General features: G+C 36.4%; 1 protein-coding gene across 49 annotated transcripts in view; it reads left to right on the forward strand.

The window, feature by feature from the left end:
• RIMS1 (regulating synaptic membrane exocytosis 1) overlaps nucleotides 1–19,322 on the forward strand; it is a 191,849-nt gene that overhangs the window by 18,312 nt on the left and 154,215 nt on the right. For 48 of the 49 annotated variants that reach the window (XM_027644811.1, XM_027644835.1, XM_027644818.1 and 45 more), the window contains exons 3-4: nucleotides 9,226–9,569; nucleotides 11,512–12,383. In XM_027644811.1, coding sequence (XP_027500612.1) covers nucleotides 9,229–9,569; nucleotides 11,512–12,383 — 1,213 coding nt within the window. In that variant the 5' untranslated portion in view covers nucleotides 9,226–9,228. The remainder of the gene's footprint in view (nucleotides 1–9,225; nucleotides 9,570–11,511; nucleotides 12,384–19,322) is intronic. The other variant, XM_027644827.1, reaches the window with a different exon arrangement.

Below are 19,322 nucleotides of genomic sequence, written 5' to 3' on the forward strand. Positions count from 1 at the left end.
ATGTGATACAAAAAAGTATCTGTAACAGATTAGAGACCATTTCACATCTTTATGCTCAGTCTCAGAAGGGCAGGGGCAAGGGCACTGACTGTCCCAGACAGCAGTAGTGAGCCAGGGCTGTGTGTGGAGCTGCATGGGCACAGGAGGAAGCATACCTTTGGTGCCACGCTCTCCCTCTCTGAATCACTCACAAAGTAGATGACTAATTTCAGAGTCTGGTTATAAGGCTCTGGCAGCCTTATTCTAGGCTTTGTGTGGACTTGGGGCTGTGGGAGCTCTAGGCAAAACTCAGAAGCCAGAGCTTCCCAGCATAGGACTTGATAGGGAACAGAGGAAAATTCTGTGTAAGCAGAACTGATAGTCCTAAAGCATGATTGTATGCAAGTGGAAAGATGATCAAACCCAGTGGTCCGAGGAGACCTTTGTGAAGCTTCACAGCAGAGATCACTGCAATGAGATCATCCTGAAATATATCAAAAATAATGCTTTTTATGCTCCAAAATAGAGGATTTGGGGCATTTGTTTGAACTGACGGATCTGAATGTGCTGCACATGCTCCCATACATTCCCTTGGCAGGTTGTTACGTCATTCATAAAAATCTTTGTCCTAACATGATTGTCACTCTACTGTATATTCCCACTAGGAATAATCCTGAACTGCCAGCTATTCTTTGCCTTCTATCCCAGTTTACACAGCCAGTGATAATCCTCCTCCTCCTAGCAGCCCCTGGATTTTTGCCTCATTGTCTCATAGTGCTCTGTTAGTCTCAGCTCCACTGTCTCTTCCTATGGATCCAAGCAGCCTCTGTAAGCTTTGCTTGTTTCCTGTGTCCATTTTTCTTTTCCGTGAATCGCCTCTGCAGACAGAGGTGCCCAGAACGGATCTCCTAGTGACCCCATGCTCCTAGTGTCTGTCAAGGCCAGCATGTACCTCTGGTTAACTTAACAATGATATGCATTTTACAGGTTGGGAACCTCAAATATATGTTTTAGGCAGACAGTATCTGAAAGCTAGAGGGGACACCATCAACTATATATACTATATATATTTATATATATGTATACTATAAATATAAGACAACTTGGTTCTCACTAACTCATATTGGAAGCTTTCAAGCACTCGGTCACTCCACCAGCTTTTGGTGGAAATAATCTTAAGCTCTTGGATAGCTGAGGAAGTAGCTATGTTCATAGCTACGTTCATGCATCATGGTGTATAATCTAGGAAGAAAATGGGTCAATATGCTGTGGGCTTTCCATAGTCCCTTGTGTGAGTACAGTGCCTCTCCACTCAGAACTTTTCAGCTTTTATGTACTGTTTGCTTTAGGGCAGAAACCTGTGTAGATAGTGAGATAAAAACAGACAGACCTTCTAGCAGTAAACATAGTTGAAGAACATAGTTGGAGAACAATACGGCCATTTCTGAGTGCTTTATTCCATAGAGAATCACAGAGTAGTTGACGTTTGAAGGGGCCTCTGGAGATCATCTAGTCCAACTCCTTGCTTAAAGCAAATTCAAATAGATCAGATTGCCAGGGCTGTATCCCATTGGGTTTTGAATGTCTCCAAATATGGAGAGTTCATAACACTATTTTTAATATTTTGTGTGTGTGTGTTTGAGAATACAGTATCAGAATTAGTTCATACCTATCAACTCCCCTATGGCCTTCACCAGTTGACCCACTTACTTTTCTTTCCATGAACTTTTTTATTTTATTTTAAGTATTCAACTCTGCAGTTTTAACTTTCGGGTTAACTTTAGGGTTTTGACTTTCGTTGTAAATTATTTTCCAACCTATACCTCAAAAAACCTCTCTTGCCTCTCCACTACATCTGTTTTGACATAGTTTGTATTAAATATATATAAAAGAAGAGTATAAAAAGATAAATAATGGTATTATAGTGCAAGTTCCAACAGAAATGATGTGCACACTCATCCACTATTAAAGACACTCTTGTTTGGAGCATTTGCGTATTTTTACTGCGGTTTGTGAATATATAAGTATACAAATGGAGTGGAAAGCTTCTGGTGAGTTCTCTGTTTTTTGAATGACAACTAAAACTTTGTCAGTCCTGACTATACAGCTGTTTTGTGCCATTTACCTTATTTTGTAAAACTTCTGCAATTTAAAAAAAATTATATCCATGTTTCATGTATATCTGTAACTGTGGAAACTATGAAGTGTTTAAGAGGAGTACAGTCAATGCTTCCGTAGCTCATCAAGACAGCCAAATGTTCAAATAGTTAGAGAAAACATTTTAGGTTTTTTTAAAGAAGGTTAGAAGAATACACAAAAATTATCTATGAGATAATGATTTCTAAGGTAGCTTAACGGTCTATGAGAAATGGAGATTGATGTTACAGAAAATGGGGAAATGAGGCTAGCAATTCATGGTTAATATATCAGAAGAAACTGAAGGAAATTCAAGGAAGAGAAATAAAGTTGACAAAGGAACTGATCTAGGAGGAAAGAGTGAGACCAAAGCTATAGTCCTGCTTTAGAAGATCATAGCTGCAACTGTGACAGTGAAATTTTTTGTACTGTATTTTAGTGGTGTGCATTAATTAATTTATTTGTGTAGCAGACTTAGGAAAGAACTTGCGGGGAAGAACATTTCAAATTACTGTATGTAAATATGCTGGTGTGAATTTTTAGACAAAATTCCTGCCTTCGCTTCTAGTGATTTTGCTTTCTTCCTTGAACTCCAAAAGTATTCTTGAAGAAGTACATTCTGATAGTGGTTGGAACCTAGCTGTTTGCTGTTTTAGAGATGATATTTCATATTATTACTTTATAGTTGCCTGAGTTTTTCACTTCCACGCTCGTTTTGCTGCAGGATTATTCTAGATAGTGTTTAGTTTTTGTGGAAGTTGTTGGCAGCTTTCTGAAAGATTGGCAACTGTAACTGAGAGATTTTGGCAGAAGGACATGAGAAAAAAGTCAGTTGGTTTTTGTTTTATTTTTATCTTAATATGACTCGTAACACCGTTGCTAACAGCAACGTAAACAAAACTATCGTAAAAAACCCTTTTGATGTTAACTCCATGAAACATTGCTTCACCATATCTTTTCCTCCTCGTTCCATAGGCAGTTTGTAGTTGGTTTAGAAACTTGGGCTGGGAGTAGGACTAGGATCAATGTTTGACCTGTCTGCACAGTTGCCTAAAAGTAGACATCTGATGCAATATTTGGATGCCCTATGGTACATAAGACACATACATATGGCTGGCAGATGTAACCTAACTCTTATGATATGCTTATGCCCTCCTGAGTGGCATGTGGCAGCAAGATGGGATATGCTGATTTATTGCTAATGGCACTAGCCTATCATAAGACATAGGATTTCATTTTATTTTGCTATGTCTACTTGAAAGTGAGAGGATTCTCTTTGTCGGGAAGCTTAAATACCTGCCATGATTATGGTCATTTCTGACCATTTCTGACCAAAAATTTAAGCATTTTACTCGCATCCTTATTTGTACACATGGAATCTCATTTGAAAAGATAACATCTCAGTTAACTGTGAAGGGCAAGCAGAAAAAGACTAGGAAATGCAGTCTCTAGTGCAAGAGGAAAACTCTAGTAAAGGCAGACTTTTAAACATTCATCCTGGAAGCTCTCAGTCAAACCTGTAAATGGCACCACAGGCTTTAAGGGGACATATAATTTTGTGAGCAGTGCAGCTTCGTTTCCTATGAACATGTCTTGTGGTTGAATTGCTATGTCAATAATGTAATGCCAAAAAAATTGCACCAATTAAATATTTATAGGGCTTTTATACAACTGCCTGTTTCATGTAACTTTTAAGAATATAATCACTTGAAATCTTTCATGCCTTGTCAAAATTTTATTGCATTTGTCCAGTGGGTTAAAACATTATTGTAGGGTGTGGGGAGAAAAGGGGGAAGAACCCAATCAACTGTCAGCAAAATCCTTCTTTTCTTGGCAAAGTAGGGTAAAAATATCAAGCTAATAACCTAAGTTTTGAAGAAAATCTGCTCTGCACAATAATAGAAGATCAGAGACCTAAAATGGCTTTAATGTCACAGTCCTAAGTGACTGAGCCCTGTAAGTCTGATGAACACCAGCATGGGAAAAGTAGTCCTCCCTGCTTGGAGGGGCGGACGGCAGAGAATTGCATGGTCCTTTTGAAACCTTCAGTCTAGAGGAGAATCTCGATGAGAATCTAGACTCCTAGCTACTTCTTTACTAACAAATTAAACCTAATCTGGGACTATTCCTAGATTTTAGAGTATTTATACAAACAAAGTGACACAAAGCTTCTTGGCACAGTCTTGGTCTTTTCCCCTTAGCACTTTCTTATCTTTTTTTCCTGGTAGTTTTGGAGTTGGAATGTTCTGTGGTGCACCTGCAGGAATCAATTTGCATGCAACCACCTTGCTTTGAAGTAGAGCAGAGTTCCTAGCATAGATGCAGTTTATTTTGTGTCATTTGGCTTCAGTGCTCAAAAGTGTTTCTGTGAAAGTCTAGTGTGCTAGTATTGGTGTTATTATAAGATGTAATTTAGCAGGAGACAGTGAGACAATGCTGTAGGCAAAACATCCCCTTATCCCCCTTTACCTCTGTTTCTTGCTGCATGATTTCACTACTTATCATACCCTCCATGAGAAAAATAGATATGACAAAAAATGAAAGCAGTTTAAAAAAATACAGATTAATTTCTACAGTGTTTTTAAATACAAGTGGCTCCTGGGAGAACCTGACAGTCAAGGAATAGGATACAAGCGAGTGTGTGGCATAGGGAACCTGGGAGCAAGAAAGAGAAAGGACAAACCCTGATAGGAAGAAAGAAGAGCAAAAGAGGAGCGAGCTGGGGAGAAGACCTTCCCTTTTGCTGAGCAGGAGCTGTTGGATGAACTCAGCTGTCTGTACAAGTTTGAAAAATATATTTAATGAAAGCTTGGATTCACAAGCACACTTTCACTAGAAAGGCAGAGTTTTTTACTTATTAGGTATTCAAGTAGAATTCCAGCTTCATTTATTTATATTTTAACAGAGTGAAGCAGTTGTGGCACTTTACCTAGGATTTTATTACAGAAGTCATTGAGATAAATGCAATGCTGTATACTAATTTCATGGTTTGCTGCATGTTTTTGTGTTGTCTCAAAAACATTAAGTGATACATAATCTAACTTAATTTTGTGAATGAATAGTTTTTAAGAGCAAATTGTTAACATTTCTTCCCTCTGACTTTCAAGACTTGTAGGGTGGTGGCAGAGCTCTGCTGAAACTAATGGTGCCTCAGGCAGAGAAGAGGGTCTGCCTAATTAGATCTGTCTGAGATAACTAGTGTCTTCTAAAATTGCATAAGAGGAACGTTAACAAAACCAAGAACCTGAAAAAATGTTGTGTGTACACCCTTCAGATAGCGAGAAGGTTCAGTAAAGAGTAGCCTGTGGCCTGTTATATTAAGACACTTGTTCCCTAATTTACCACACAGAGATGGAGCAGGATATGTGGGAGTCAGCCTAACTGTGGATTTGCAATTTCTAAACTTCTGAAGTGTAAAGGAGTGTGCTTCTTAGGGAGCCTCCTCAGAATCTGGGCTTGTTTGGAAGTTTCCAAATTTAAATTTGAAAAAAAAAGCCTTTTTTTTTTTTTTTGCATTCTACAATGCAGGTTTGAAATATTTAATTATGAAGAATTGTTCTTATTTTTGTAACTGAAAATGCTCTTTTTCTGTGTGTATAGTTGTATATATTATTTACTATGGGCTCTTTCAAGTTGGAATTTCATGTTGTGTTAGTACAGGAATACTGTTCCTCCTCATTGTGGATCACATTCATCAGTACCTGTAAGAGTAAGTTTGAGGAATATTTTTTCTGTGAATGAAATACCCTGTATTCCACATGAAGGCAAGCATGGGATCCTTCTAGCATGTTTTCACACAGCCTGTAAAGTTTTCACGTGAATCTTCTGTGGGAACCGTTGACCCACCTCTGCTGAGTCCTCTGTGTGCCACTGTTTTGTTGGTTGTTTTTTTTTTATTTAGCAGTAAAGCCCAGAACCCTTTGCTATGCTACGAAAATGCACATTTTTCCAGAACCATGCATATGAATCCTTTGAATGAAGAACACTTTACTGGTTGTCTTTAATAGCTTTGTGTGTGGAATTGCATTGACATACACAAGGATGCAATAAACCAGAAACAAACCCAACAACAAAAAAGCAGATGCTGGCTGTCTTCAATGACTTACTGTAGTACTGCATCAGAGCTTGCTGTCCAGAGGAGAGTAAACAGAAACTATTTTTGAAGTGACAGGCCAGAGTAAAATTGTCTAACGCTCTTCATTTTACTGATGCATCGCGTGGAGGTCTAGAAGCCACATTAGAAAACTGTAATCCTTCATCAGAGCATTTGTTTGGTTGCCTAACATCTGTGGATTGTCAAGATAAGTTATTACACAGACCTGCTTTAGTTTAGATTAGTTTGGACCACATCCCAGTATACTCAATCAGGATATAATTCCTGCATGCCGCTAAATTGCTTGCTCCACATACTTCTCTAAAAATGTTTTTCAATATACAGTTTCATCACTGAAACTCTCCTGTCACCTCAAGTTTTGATTGTTTTTTCCTCTTAAAGAAAAGTTGTTTTTTTTTCCTTTTGGACCGAATATATCTCAAGGCAACCGTAACATTTGTTATTCCTGAAGAGATTCCTAAGCAGGGATGGTAGTATAGCTTCTATGTGAGTATAATGGAGATTTCTTACATGTATAATCTATGGTGATTGGTTTGTATTGTGTCCAAACTACAGAGTTTAAAGCCCACTGTAAGCAAATGGTTTTGTATTTACATGTCTAGTATTTCTTCTGTCAGTATTCTGTATTTTTTGGTGTCTATTTGTGCATTAGCTATTCCTATTTGTTTACACCTTGTAATGTTTTGCATAAAAGTAATTACAGTATCAAAGCTGATTATGTAAATTAACAGTAATTTATTGAACTTTATTACATACTTTATACATATTTTATGTTATCAGATAGATACATTAAATTGCAAATTAAGTATGTTACCATCTTTATGCATTTAAATGGGCTTGCATACATACACACATGTAATTTAATTAGGACATTTAAATTTTACTTTAGTATTCCTTATCCTTCCTTTAAACAAACTCTAGTTGATTAATTTTTTTATTAATAGTACTTTCAACTTTTCTCTTGGAAACCGATAAAATACAGGTAATGATATTTTTTGTTACTGACCTCGGTTTATAGCACTGACATAGATTTTATACACGAATAAGTGTGCATGCACTCTCTTGCTATCTAATAAGATAACAATTGTGTCAGATTCTACAAAGGCATTATAAAATGTGGGGTTTTTTTCCTTTTAGTTTTGGTGGTTTGTTTGAATACCTATAAAAATAACCAGACTAATAGACTAAAAGTCTATTCTGTTTAGAACATGAGGTGTACTAGATGGAGGAAATGAGATATTTTGGAATCAAAGGATTTTTTTTTTTTGTTGAAGGACTAGTATTTATTTTTGTCAAAATTACTGTTCCTATTATCCTACTGAAGGCTATCTGTTTTTATCATAACATATGTAGCTTTTGATTAAAGTTGGAGTCTTTCTAATTAATATATTATTAAATATATTATTATCCTTCTTAAATAGAAGAAATATAACAGTCATCTTTTGATAAAGGTGCAATCCGGATCCAGAGTTGGATCCAGAATTGGATGTCTTTTCTGTGCAGTTTGGTCAAACAGTGCAGATGTGCATTTGGAAGTTCTGATGTAGTTTTCAAATCTAAACAGATAGTCTGTGCTGGGGTGTTTTAAATAAATCTCAACTATTTTAAATATGAAAAATGTCTAAAGTTTTCATGACCTTGTAAGCCATGCACTTCCTCCCCAGGCCAGAGAATAAGAGAGCTTGGTACCAGATGTTTGTCCTGTTGCAATTTCTTCCATGAAGTGATTTTTTTTTTCTCTTCTTTTTAATTTTCAGGTGTTATATAATTTTGTGAATGTTACATCATTCCTGTGTTTACACAAAATAATTTAAGAATATTTTGCCTTCTAACTTGTGTTATCCTTCTTACCTTCATTACAATTTTACTCATTGTTTTATTCTTTCCATATGAAATGAAAAGATTTTCATTATGATTTTCCTTATTAATGATCAGCTTTGCTTCCTCTTATCTCTGTTTTTATTTCTCTCTTGTGTATTCTTCATGCATTTTGCCTTTTTTGTTCTACCTCAAAACTCCTTTTGTCTTTGTCTCGATTTTTTCTTAAATTTTCACACACTTTAGAGTCTTGATTAACTTTTTATTTTTCTCTGGTGAGTTGATCCTATACATTAGACTGTCTTGTACTATATATAGGCTTGAAATATAGAGTCTTGCTTTCATTTATGTGCTCCTGTTTATCTGTGTATAAGGAATTAAAAAAAAAAATTAAAAAAAATCCTAAGCACAACTGTCTATGTACACAGCTTAATTGTGATTTCCAGGGACACGTTTGTTTATTTGTTATTTGTGACTGTAACTTAAAGAGATGGTAAATGAGAATTTCCAAGTAATACAAAATATGGGACTTCTATATTCATTTCCTTGGTGTATTTAGTTTGCTGTTAGTAGATTTCTTTAGGTCTTACTTTACACCTCTGGTAAGTGGTTGCTATAGATGTAGCTAAAACTATGCACAATACATGAATTTTTTTTCAGGATAACATTGAGTTATGTTATGTGAGAAAATTTAATTAAAAGGAAATACTCTGTTGGTCTTCTGTGGCAACGGAGGTTGAGTTAGCTGGGCAGGACTCTGCTAACTGAGGTCCGAGTCCTGTTTGCAGTCTGGTGGGCTTGTCTGTCCTGACAGCGATTAACACCAATGAAAACAACCCAACCCACCGCCCAAGCTGCATCAACACCAGCAGCAAGCATTGGTCATGTTGTTGGTGTCTGTTTAGAAGAGAGCTAGGGCTGGGCTGAGGGAGCATTGTTACAGGTAGGACTGATGTATATTGACAACACATTTTGGAGAAGCTTGCATAGCATGTGCCTGTAGGATGCTTGGCTCTAGCCAGTGCAGTCAGTGCTTGGAGAAGCATGTTCTGGGTCCTGTCATGAGCACCAGCCTCACTAGTTCAGAGAGTGAGAGATCATACCTGCTCTGTGATAGTGAGCATGCATTTCAGAGTTGAGAGGTAGTTGCGCTGACTCTTCTTGTTGTCTTCAACTAGGTTATGTGGGTATGCAATTTATGTCGAAAGCAACAAGAAATCCTAACGAAATCTGGAGCGTGGTTTTTTGGAAGTGGACCACAGCCTTCACCCAGCCAGGACGGAACACTGAGTGATACAGCAACTGGTGGAAGATCAGATGCACCGAGAGAAAAGAAAGCAAGACTTCAAGAGCGATCGAGATCACAGACTCCCTTAAGTACAGCAGCTGCCTCATCACAGGAAATCTCTTCTTCCAGTGTACACTCTGACCGTAGGAAAGGAGTAGAAGTATCACAGCCAGCTATGGGCCTGGACCAAAAGCAAGCTTCATCAAGATCTAGAAGTGAACCTCCAAAAGAGAGGTAATGCTTTCTGTCTTGATAGAGCCTCAAAATTATAAGTTCTAGTTCAGCTGGGCCTTGTGTATGTTTAGAACTGTGTAAAAACAAAGAGTAAATTGATTTACTGGCCGGGGAAAATAAATTTTTGCTAGCAAATACATTGTCTGATTTGGTCTGTGCAAGAAAAATGATGGGAAAAAAGTATTTTAGGGGTATTCTCATATACTTCAGTGCATTTGGGTGAACACTTTTAAAATAGAATTGTAGGTTACTTTTAAATTTGGCATGTATTTTAAAGTTATTAAACAAAGAGCAAGCCTTTAACTTTACTTGAATTTTTAAGACCAACACTCGCCTGAAAAATCCCCACCCAGACAATCAAAAACCAGAACCTGTGGAGTTCTGTCAGTTATCCTCATGTGTTATCTTTTTATTAATGATAGTTCCAATTTTACTATTAAAAATAATACAATTAAAATAGCTCATTTACACCTGTGAAGTTACCTTTCATAAAGAACAGCAATAATACCATCTTGAATTCAGAACAAGTTGTATGCAAGAATAAAGCCAACCAGAAGCAAACAATTATAAATGAGTAAATGAGTTAATTCCTGAGCTGAATTCACTGTAATGAATGGGTTGAGGAGTAGCAAATCAAGAGATGCTAATGTGATGAAGCAGTTGTTCTTTTGGCTGCTGACAGGCAGATGGCAGAGCAGTTGAGTTGTGGCAACAAAATGAGTCTGCCATAGAAGATCCTCTCTTGGCCAGAATGGTTGATGATTTTTTTTCGTAGCTACTGGAGCTGGAAATGGATGATGAGCAGTGGGTAGTAACTTCCTGCTGAGATGAGACCTGTCTCTGGGTGAGATCTGTCTGGGTTTAACTGTATCAAAATTCAAGTTAGTATTAGGTATATGTATGATGTAAACAAACACATGGGAAAAAGAGATATGAGCTTAATGTAGATGATATCCAACTTTGTTCTGTCAGATGCTACTGTGAGGATCTCTGTGACAATCTTTGATATGTAATCCAAAGACATATTAGTTGTGGAAGGGAAGATTCAGTGCCACAAAACAAATCCTAGTGACTTTGTCCTGGTGTGCATTAATCTCAAATATACTTTATAGCTGTGTTCATTCTTCTTCAAAATCAGTGGATTCATATGTGAACTGGTAAACAAAAGGGCAACTCAAATGATGAGAGAAATAAAAGTATCCAGCATAAGGGGATTTTATGATTCTTTGCCTTGCTTATTTTCTGAAAACAGAATATGAAAGAGGAGAGAAAACAATTTTCATGTGGCTTCATTATTCGTTTCTTTATACTTTGTCTGTATTAGAGAAAGGAATGCCATTAATTTATCTCAAGGAATCAATTTGCTTTTCTTTATATGCTTATAAAATGGGCACTTTTTTAGAGTTTTAATAAGATAAAGAAAACTAGGTCAAATACTGTATCTGGATGTATTATCTTTTGCATTTTTTTATATCAGTATTACTTCTTTCTGTAATGTTTGGTAGATACTCCATTTAGTGGTATTTATATTTGTGCTGTAAGGGCACTCAAATTGTATAGTTAGTCTGTAACTCTCATATTTGCTGCCAGAAAAATGGAGAATATATTCCAGTACTTTGTCATAGTGCTGCAGTTGCTACAAAGACAACTTTGAGTATTCCTACTTACAAGGGTAAATTCTCTTTATTTGTATTTGTCCATGTTAATATTCTTTTTTATTTTAGTCAATAGTTGGGCAATACATAATTTATGGGGTTTTTTGCTATTAGAAAATGAAAGTAAGATGGAGGGATTAATAGGTTTAAATCATGCTAATGGATCCAATACTTTTCTGTTTTGCCGTAGCTTATCTTGATTTATAATCTGTTTTCCATAACTGTGTATGCAAGTATTTCTATTTTCCAGTCAATCCTTCATATTACTGTACTCCTTTTCATTGTAGGAAGAAGGCAATATTGGTTTCAGATCAGAATGGCAAAGGTTTAAAGAGTGAGCGTAAGCGTGTGCCAAAATCTTCACTTCAAAAAGAAGGACCAACAGACGACAAGGAGCGCAAAGAGCGGCACGAAGGCAGAAGGCTGGAGAAAGGCAAGTCACAGGACTACCCAGACTTGCCAGAGAAACTTGAGGAAGGCAAAGTGCCTGATGATGAAAAACAAAGGAAGGAAGATGAATACCATACCCGCTACAGGAGTGACCCCAATCTGGCAAGATATCCTGTAAAACCACATCCTGAGGAACAGCAGATGCGCATGCATGCGAAAGTTTCTAAAGCACGACACGAGAGAAGACACAGTGATGTAGCTTTGCCACACACAGAAATGGAGGAAGCGGAGGTACCTGAGAATAAATTAGGAAAACGCTCACAATTACAGGGAACTCAGGACAGAAAATCTCTTGTGGAAACTCAGAGGTCGTACTCTATAGACAGAACAGGTGATGTAAGAATTTCTGTTTCTAAACAATTAACTAATCATAGCCCACCAACTCCCAGGCATAGTCCAGTTCCTATAGAACACGTAGAATACAAGAACCACGATTCCTTTATAAAACAGAGCCGCCTTGATCCTAGCTCTGCTATTCTCATGCGAAAAGCAAAGCGGGAGAAAATGGAGACCATGCTAAGGAATGATTCCCTTAGCTCTGACCAGTCGGAATCAGTGCGGCCATCCCCTCCAAAGCCTCATAGAGCAAAAAGAGGCGGAAAGAAAAGGCAGATGTCAGTTAGTAGCTCAGAGGAAGAAGGGGCATCAACACCAGAATATACTAGCTGTGAAGATGTGGAGATAGAAAGTGAAAGTGTCAGTGAAAAAGGTAAGGACTTTTCTGTATATTATGCACATGGCCATGGTTTGGGGAAAAAAAAAAATCTGTATTTTTCTTTCTCTTTTGCTTCTTTTTTAATGATATACCTTTCTATTTCCCCTTGCCTTTCTTTTTCCCAACTGAGAAGTGTCTTACACCTGATAACATTTGCTTTACAATGTTTCCTTCTACATTCTTAGATGAGGTGGTTACAGGTAGCATCAGCTGATGAGTTTCTTTTTCATTCTCTTCCCTCTTTTGCATAGAACTGACAGAATTTAAGGGTTCCAGTTTACTTTCTCAATATCTGTACTTTTTTGGGCATTGCTTCATTCTGTTGTCTATATGTAGAATAGTTTTCTATAAGATTAATTGAAATGAAGAGTGAGTTCTGTAACAATCAGAAAGACTATTTTAAAGCATCTAATCTTACTGACACCTCAGTTTTAAGAGATGCAAATTTTTACTACATTCAGTAAAATATCAAAAATCTGCCAGAGTTCCTTGTTAATAAGGACAAGATATGGGGCAAGGGGACTGTTATGTAGGAAAGAAATGAGAATTAACAAAGTTGTCTAGATGAATGTTCTTCTGAGCTAAAAAGTGTGTTTAAAATCTGTTATTTGAATTCGTCTTGCTCTGTTGATGGGAACACTCAGCAGTAAGAAATAAGTTGTGGTACACTGTGTGCTTTTAAACAAAGCCTTTCTTCTGGCTGAAGAAGGGAATCATAATCATGAAGGGCGAACAGATAAAATAAGCATTGTCAGAAAAGACTGTAATAGAACTGATAGAACTTAGCAACTGTCTTATAACTCTACATTGTCTTTAAGTGGCACTACAGTGAGCTGAAAGCTTTTTGTGTCTTTGGAAGTAGCTTTTAGCTCTCTATTTAATTGCCTGTGTTTGTAAGTTGAAAGTTTTCTGTTGGTATTCATAATGAAAATGCCAAAGGTTTGTCTGCATTGCCTTTTAGTTGCTAGCACTTTCCTGACATGTCTTTAATTCATATATGCTGACCTGTCTGTCTGTCTTTATCTGATGTTGTGGTCTCCTAGCATTCCCTAAAGTTCCAGGTATGCGAATAAAAGAGACAACATTTCTCTCCTATCCCATCTGAATAGCTTGTTTTAACTTTCTAAGCATTCCATTTAAAATATGGAAGCTTGCTTTTCTTCTCATTTTTAAGGAGGGATTAAGATCGTGCCCTGAAATCTTATTCCAGATTCCACTAAGAAATAAAAAAACTCTCCCTTTTTTTGACTGTGAGTTTTGTCAAATAGTGGATGTATCACATAGAGATGTTGCACAGAGATGCTTGAAACCTAAATGAAGAAGGCCCTGTGTAATCTGCTCTGCTGACACAACTTTTGAGGAAGGGGGTTTGAACTAGTGACCTACAGAGGTCCCTTCCAGTCTCTTTCTAAGAGAACACATCTCTTTTCCTTATTTTGTGACAATGTTTTATGCTGACATTTGGATTTGTGTAATTTTCTCTGACTCCCTTGGTTGGTAGTAACAGTCTGGAATATAGCATTTATTTTCTATATCTTTGTCTTTTGCTTTCATTATGTTTATCAATTTGAGGATGCTTACAAAGTAGAAAGGATTTTCCCTATTCAGTGTAGGTTATCATTTTAAACTGCAAGGTCGTTGTTGTGAAAGTCAAGTCCAGGATGAAAGTTACTGATATCAATATGTTGATATAGTTTGTTTTATAACAGTCCTTTGTAAGTTAAACCTTTCAATAGTTGCTTTCAGGATTTCAAATGTTGCTAAAGGCTTAAGGTTTTAATAACTGAATCAAGTTCATGGTTACCTCTGAGACAGATATTTCAGCTCCTCTTTAGACAGTGAAGACCTTGGTTTGTGTCATATCAGAGTGCTACCTCACTATATTTGGATAAAGATTATTAATGTTAGGGACCTGTCTGACCACTGCCGACTCAATACTTGATTAACATTGTTGAGCATTCCTTGAAAACTTTTATCTAATTGTTAGGAAGCTAGCACTGTGTTATTAATCAGTTTATATATATATATATATGAGGAGGTATGCAATGCATTAAATGCATAAATTACAGAAGTATACTTTTTAGTTTAGTAACTGTGAGATGTAGCTGTTAATTTTTTTGCCTGATTTTCAGTATGACTTTTCCCATGACAAGAATTGTAAGTGAAAAGCCTTTGGAACTGTGGGGGGTATAGTACATAAAAAGGAGCTAGGAAATGTGAATACAAATGAGAAAGCAGAAGCATTTTTGATGGTAAAGTATCCAATTATATTTAGAATTACATTTTCATCAGTACTTGAATTAATATGCAGTATTTCATAAGAATAGACGGAAAGGCAAGGAATTTTATCACCTGCGAAAATATTTTAGAAATCCTCCAATATTCTAAAAGAAAATACGCTACAGTAAAAAGATTTAGTTAAAAAAAATGTAAATAATTAAAAAAATGCCCCTATTGTAACCACGGTCATAATACCATTCTTTGCAATTTAGCAGCATTGTTACAAACAGAATTTCACCTACCATTTCTTCAGTTATAATGCTTTAGTTTATAAGTGCAGGAGGACCTGGAATCCATCCTCTCTTATCTAAATATCAGCTCTGTCAGAAAGCTGATGCCAAAGTAATACAAATGGAGTTGGAAAGATAGAATTATAGCAAATAAAATTTTTTCAACTTTGAATGGCCCCATCAAAAAACCCCAAGATCTTAAAAGTAATATTTACGTTTGGTGGGTGCCAATGTAAAGCAATCTGCAACTAGGTAATAAAGATGTACTATTTTCTGTTCTATCTTGAACAAATAAAATGGCAGTTACTATGAAAAAAAGATTACAAAGATGTTTAAAAGAAAATGATGCCCCACAGAAATATAAGACATAGATAAAGCAATTAAGATTGTGTTGAAAATCAATAGCCAAAAATATCTTATAAAGTAAATATTGTGCAAATGTTACTTTTAAACCTTTTCATTTCTTAGAAACAGTTTAGTATTGCATTACCTTGTCTTCTGAGCATAAGATGCCTTAAAAACAGCAAGCTACTTTAGCTAGTACATTCCCTGCTATTTCCTGTAACCATTTAATATGGTTAATTTATTCAAAATTATTAAAAAAAAGTTCACAAGCACTTGAAACTACTTTCTCTCCAAAAATTAATGTCTTTTGCAATCCACCAGGATTTTACTTCTGTGGTGGAGGACCCAAAGATTTATGTCAAGTTGTTTCCAGTTTGGAGTAAATCTAGAGAAAAAACTGTTCAGCAGTGTCCAAAAAGGACATAACAAATTTCTTTTAAAAAAATCTGCACCCTTTACAAAATACTACTACTGATTGCTGATAATCATTTTCATCCTATTATTAATTGAGGCTGTAGGACTCCTTATTCTGAAATCTGTAATAGTTGAACAATAGGTAGACTGAGTTTCCAGTGAAGTCCTGGCAAGGCAAAAGAAGTCCTCATAGAAAGCATAAATTACGTTCATACTCGCTTTAAAGACATACTAGGATAACATAAGCCATACTATTAAAAATGAAATCCAGACCTCATTTTAAAACTGAGAACAGCTTCTGCCTACTGCCATCCAGCAAAGAATATTTGGAGTAAGTTTGTGAAAAAATATTTTCTTTAAAGTTGAAAAAGAAGAATTTGTGTAAAACTAGTAGATATGTGCCCAGATAACTTTGTACAAAATTTATTTTATCCCATGGTAGATACAAGAGATATTCTAGAATTCTGTCATGGAGTCTTTGAAACTGAAAGATGAAATAATGTTGGAAATTGGAGCAATGTGAAGAGGTACTAAAAGCTGCTTCTGTACTTTTATGTAAATAGATGTGCTAATGGTTTTACATTTTGCATACTTATTGTTTGTATTTGCCTAAATGTGTATTTTGTTCACACTGTGTAGGCTCAAAAATGTGACTAACACTCACATACTGTCAGCAAAATGTTGAAAAGCTAAGTAAAACTCACTCTATATACTTGCTAATTGGTTTATTTGGGAGTGAGGAGAGCATGATAGAGTTGGCGCCTTGTTTGAAAAATAACCTCCTGCAATGACTTTCTGGTTTCTTTCAGTGAAGATGTGATTGTTTCATTCATAGTGTGTTTTGCGTGATACTGTGAGGAACAGGGTGACCCAATTTCATTTCATTTCATTTCATTTCATTTCATTTCATTTCATTTCATTCTTATGACGTTAACTTCTGGTTAGAAAATATTAGGGGCAAGGATCTTGCTATTTTCTTGGTTTATGCCTGGGTGTGAGGCAGGGGGGCTGTGAGCAGGAGGAGAGGACAGGGAGGTCAGGAGTAGAGGTTTGCAGACAAATGTGTTGGTGTGGGCTCAGCTCCAGGAGGAGAGGATCTGGTCCCTTCCTCTATCCTCTTCTGGTGTTACTTTGGACGCTTGTGCTTAGAGGTGCTGCCAGGGGAAGGAAAGCATATATGAAATATTTGCCCCAGTGATTTATTCCAAATTCTGTAAGCATTGTTGGCAAGGAAGGTAGCTTGTGGGCTAAGACACAAACCACACACATGCAGTAGTGTCTACAAAGGGACCAAAAGAAAACATCAGGAAAAGACTATAGAGAAGAGGAGGCTGGTTTTAAATGTTTTTTAGTTAAACTTTTTCACTGAGGTATTTTCAATTTGGAGTGTAGGCAAGTCAAGTTGTACTGTAACATCTGCTAGGATATTTTAACATCTGTTGCATAGACTTGGGCATGGAGTTTTAAAACTGGAGCTGAATTTGTTTAAAAGTGTAACTGAGCTTCAACTTAGTGTAAAATAACATACCCTTGCTAGGAAACTTGTTAGTTCTTAGAAATTAGTTCCAATTTATCTTCTGGTCCTTGTGCAGTAATTTAGATCTACATCTGATTTATATTTTAATGGAAATATAAGCTAAAATGGATCTAGTTTCAGAATTTTGGTCAGAGCTAACATTAATCAATACTATCAGTATTCAGTGCTTTTGAGCAGCTGAAATTATTTACACTGCTTGTTAAATTAGTGTTGGGCTTGTTAAATTAGTGTTGGGCATTAAGAAATCTGTTTTGTGTATATGAAATTATTTAAAATGCATGAATTTGCAAATGAGATAAGCTAAACACAAGCGAGGAAAAAAGTCATGCTGTTGCCAGGATATCCAGCACTTCAGTGAGATACGTAACCATATAAATGAGGACGTTATGGAAGACGTGGCTGAATTTTCCTTTAAAATCCTAATAAAGCCCTTTTTGTAGTTTACTTTAAGGTTGTGAATGTGCTGTAGGGAATTCACGGAAAACCAGCAAAGTGTCACCAAGATCTATAAAACATAATATATAAGGAAAGGTGGGGTGGATTGGGGTTGAATAGCCTAGAAAAGAAAGAGGGGAAAAAAAGGCAAATAGAAAGAAGCTGGAGAGGACGAGGTTGAGTGAGTGCTCTACTCTTCCCTTGGAGGGTTAAGTTACTGCTAGGGAGGTTGAAACTTGCTGCCTGAAACCATGTTAACTCTGAGGACAGGTAAGCAAAGTTAAGGATAATTGTAATCATAATTTCTTACTCAGTTGAAATGGAGGATTCCAGAAAATAAAAATCAGTTTCTTCATAGTCTGCAGTGACCTTGCTCTATGTTAGAAATACTGCTGCTTTTCCTATGGCACGCTCTGAGACAAGTTGGTAACGTGGGGCTAAATCCACAGTATTCCTATCTGTACCATATTCTTTTTTGTTACCCTTTAAGTGACATTTGATAGCCATTTCCAGTACAAATTTATATAATAGCAATCTGGTTTTTGAAAAGGAAAAGAAATGTACATTTTTACTTACCAAGAGGATGTCACAAACTGTTAAATCTTGATTTCTTTCTTACATCTCTTGCAATTGCCAAGGCCTTTCATTACTATTAACATGCTCTGTCTTCTGCATTGCTTAATTTTCACATGTTCATGGTTTTATTAATTGCTCGTTCCTCATCACTTACCTTTGTTCTGCACATTTAATTAATGAAATATCAAGAAATTCTTCCTAATAGTATTTTTTCCAGTAGTAAGATGATTATTTTCATTACAAAAGGGCAGACACTAAAGCATGGACACATTGAAGTCACATGTTAGAAAAGACTTAATGCTTAACAACTGGGGTACCTTTAATTTCAGGAGCTACGAGAGTGCCTGGACCTGTAGAGAAACCCAGAACTTCTCTAGGTTTCTCCATGAAAGATCAATTCCCAAAAGAATTCAGCAGTCAGTTTTTTTCCATACAGAAACCATTGGAGGTAACAGATGCAAGAGATAAGCAGTGGGAGCTCTTGGTCATGGAGCACTTTGTAAGGGTCTAAGAGGGAGCTGAAAAAGCTTCTGAAAAACTTGCCCTAATTTTAGCTGCTGAGCACTTTTCAAAGTACAGCTATGCAGTGAACTGGAGTTAAAGCCCAGCTAGTCTGAAACATGGTATGGTGTTATAGCCAGAGGATGATTCTTTCCTCTGCTCCTTCTATTCAGCATTTTTATATGCATATATTTTTTTGCATACCATAAAGGTTATGTGCACTCAGGAGTTAATGTTACTCTTTGATCTGAGAGCTCAGAGGAAAAGGTGAACTGTGAAGGATGAACCAAACTGTGTTTGGTAAATCTGCCCAACTGAGGCTGGTCTGTGCAGCATATTAAAGGATGAGGTTAAGTCTTGGGACTGAAATCGAAACCTTTGCTTTTTTCCACCTGTATGGGAAATCTGCCCCACTTTGGGTGAAAAATGAAAGCTTGTGAAAGAAAAAGCTAAATTAATTATTGACTTCCAGAATAATTGATTTTAGTTTTAGATAATTATAGAGTTAGCTAGGAACAAACAAGCATCTGATTCTTTTATTTTCTGAAGATGTTCATTCTGTGTCCTTTTCTTAGTGTATTCATTCTGATCGTCCTATTGAGTTCAAACATAGAG

This window comes from Corapipo altera, unplaced genomic scaffold (assembly GCF_003945725.1).
Source record: "Corapipo altera isolate COAL_440 unplaced genomic scaffold, ASM394572v1 2, whole genome shotgun sequence".
NCBI lineage: Eukaryota > Metazoa > Chordata > Aves > Passeriformes > Pipridae > Corapipo > Corapipo altera.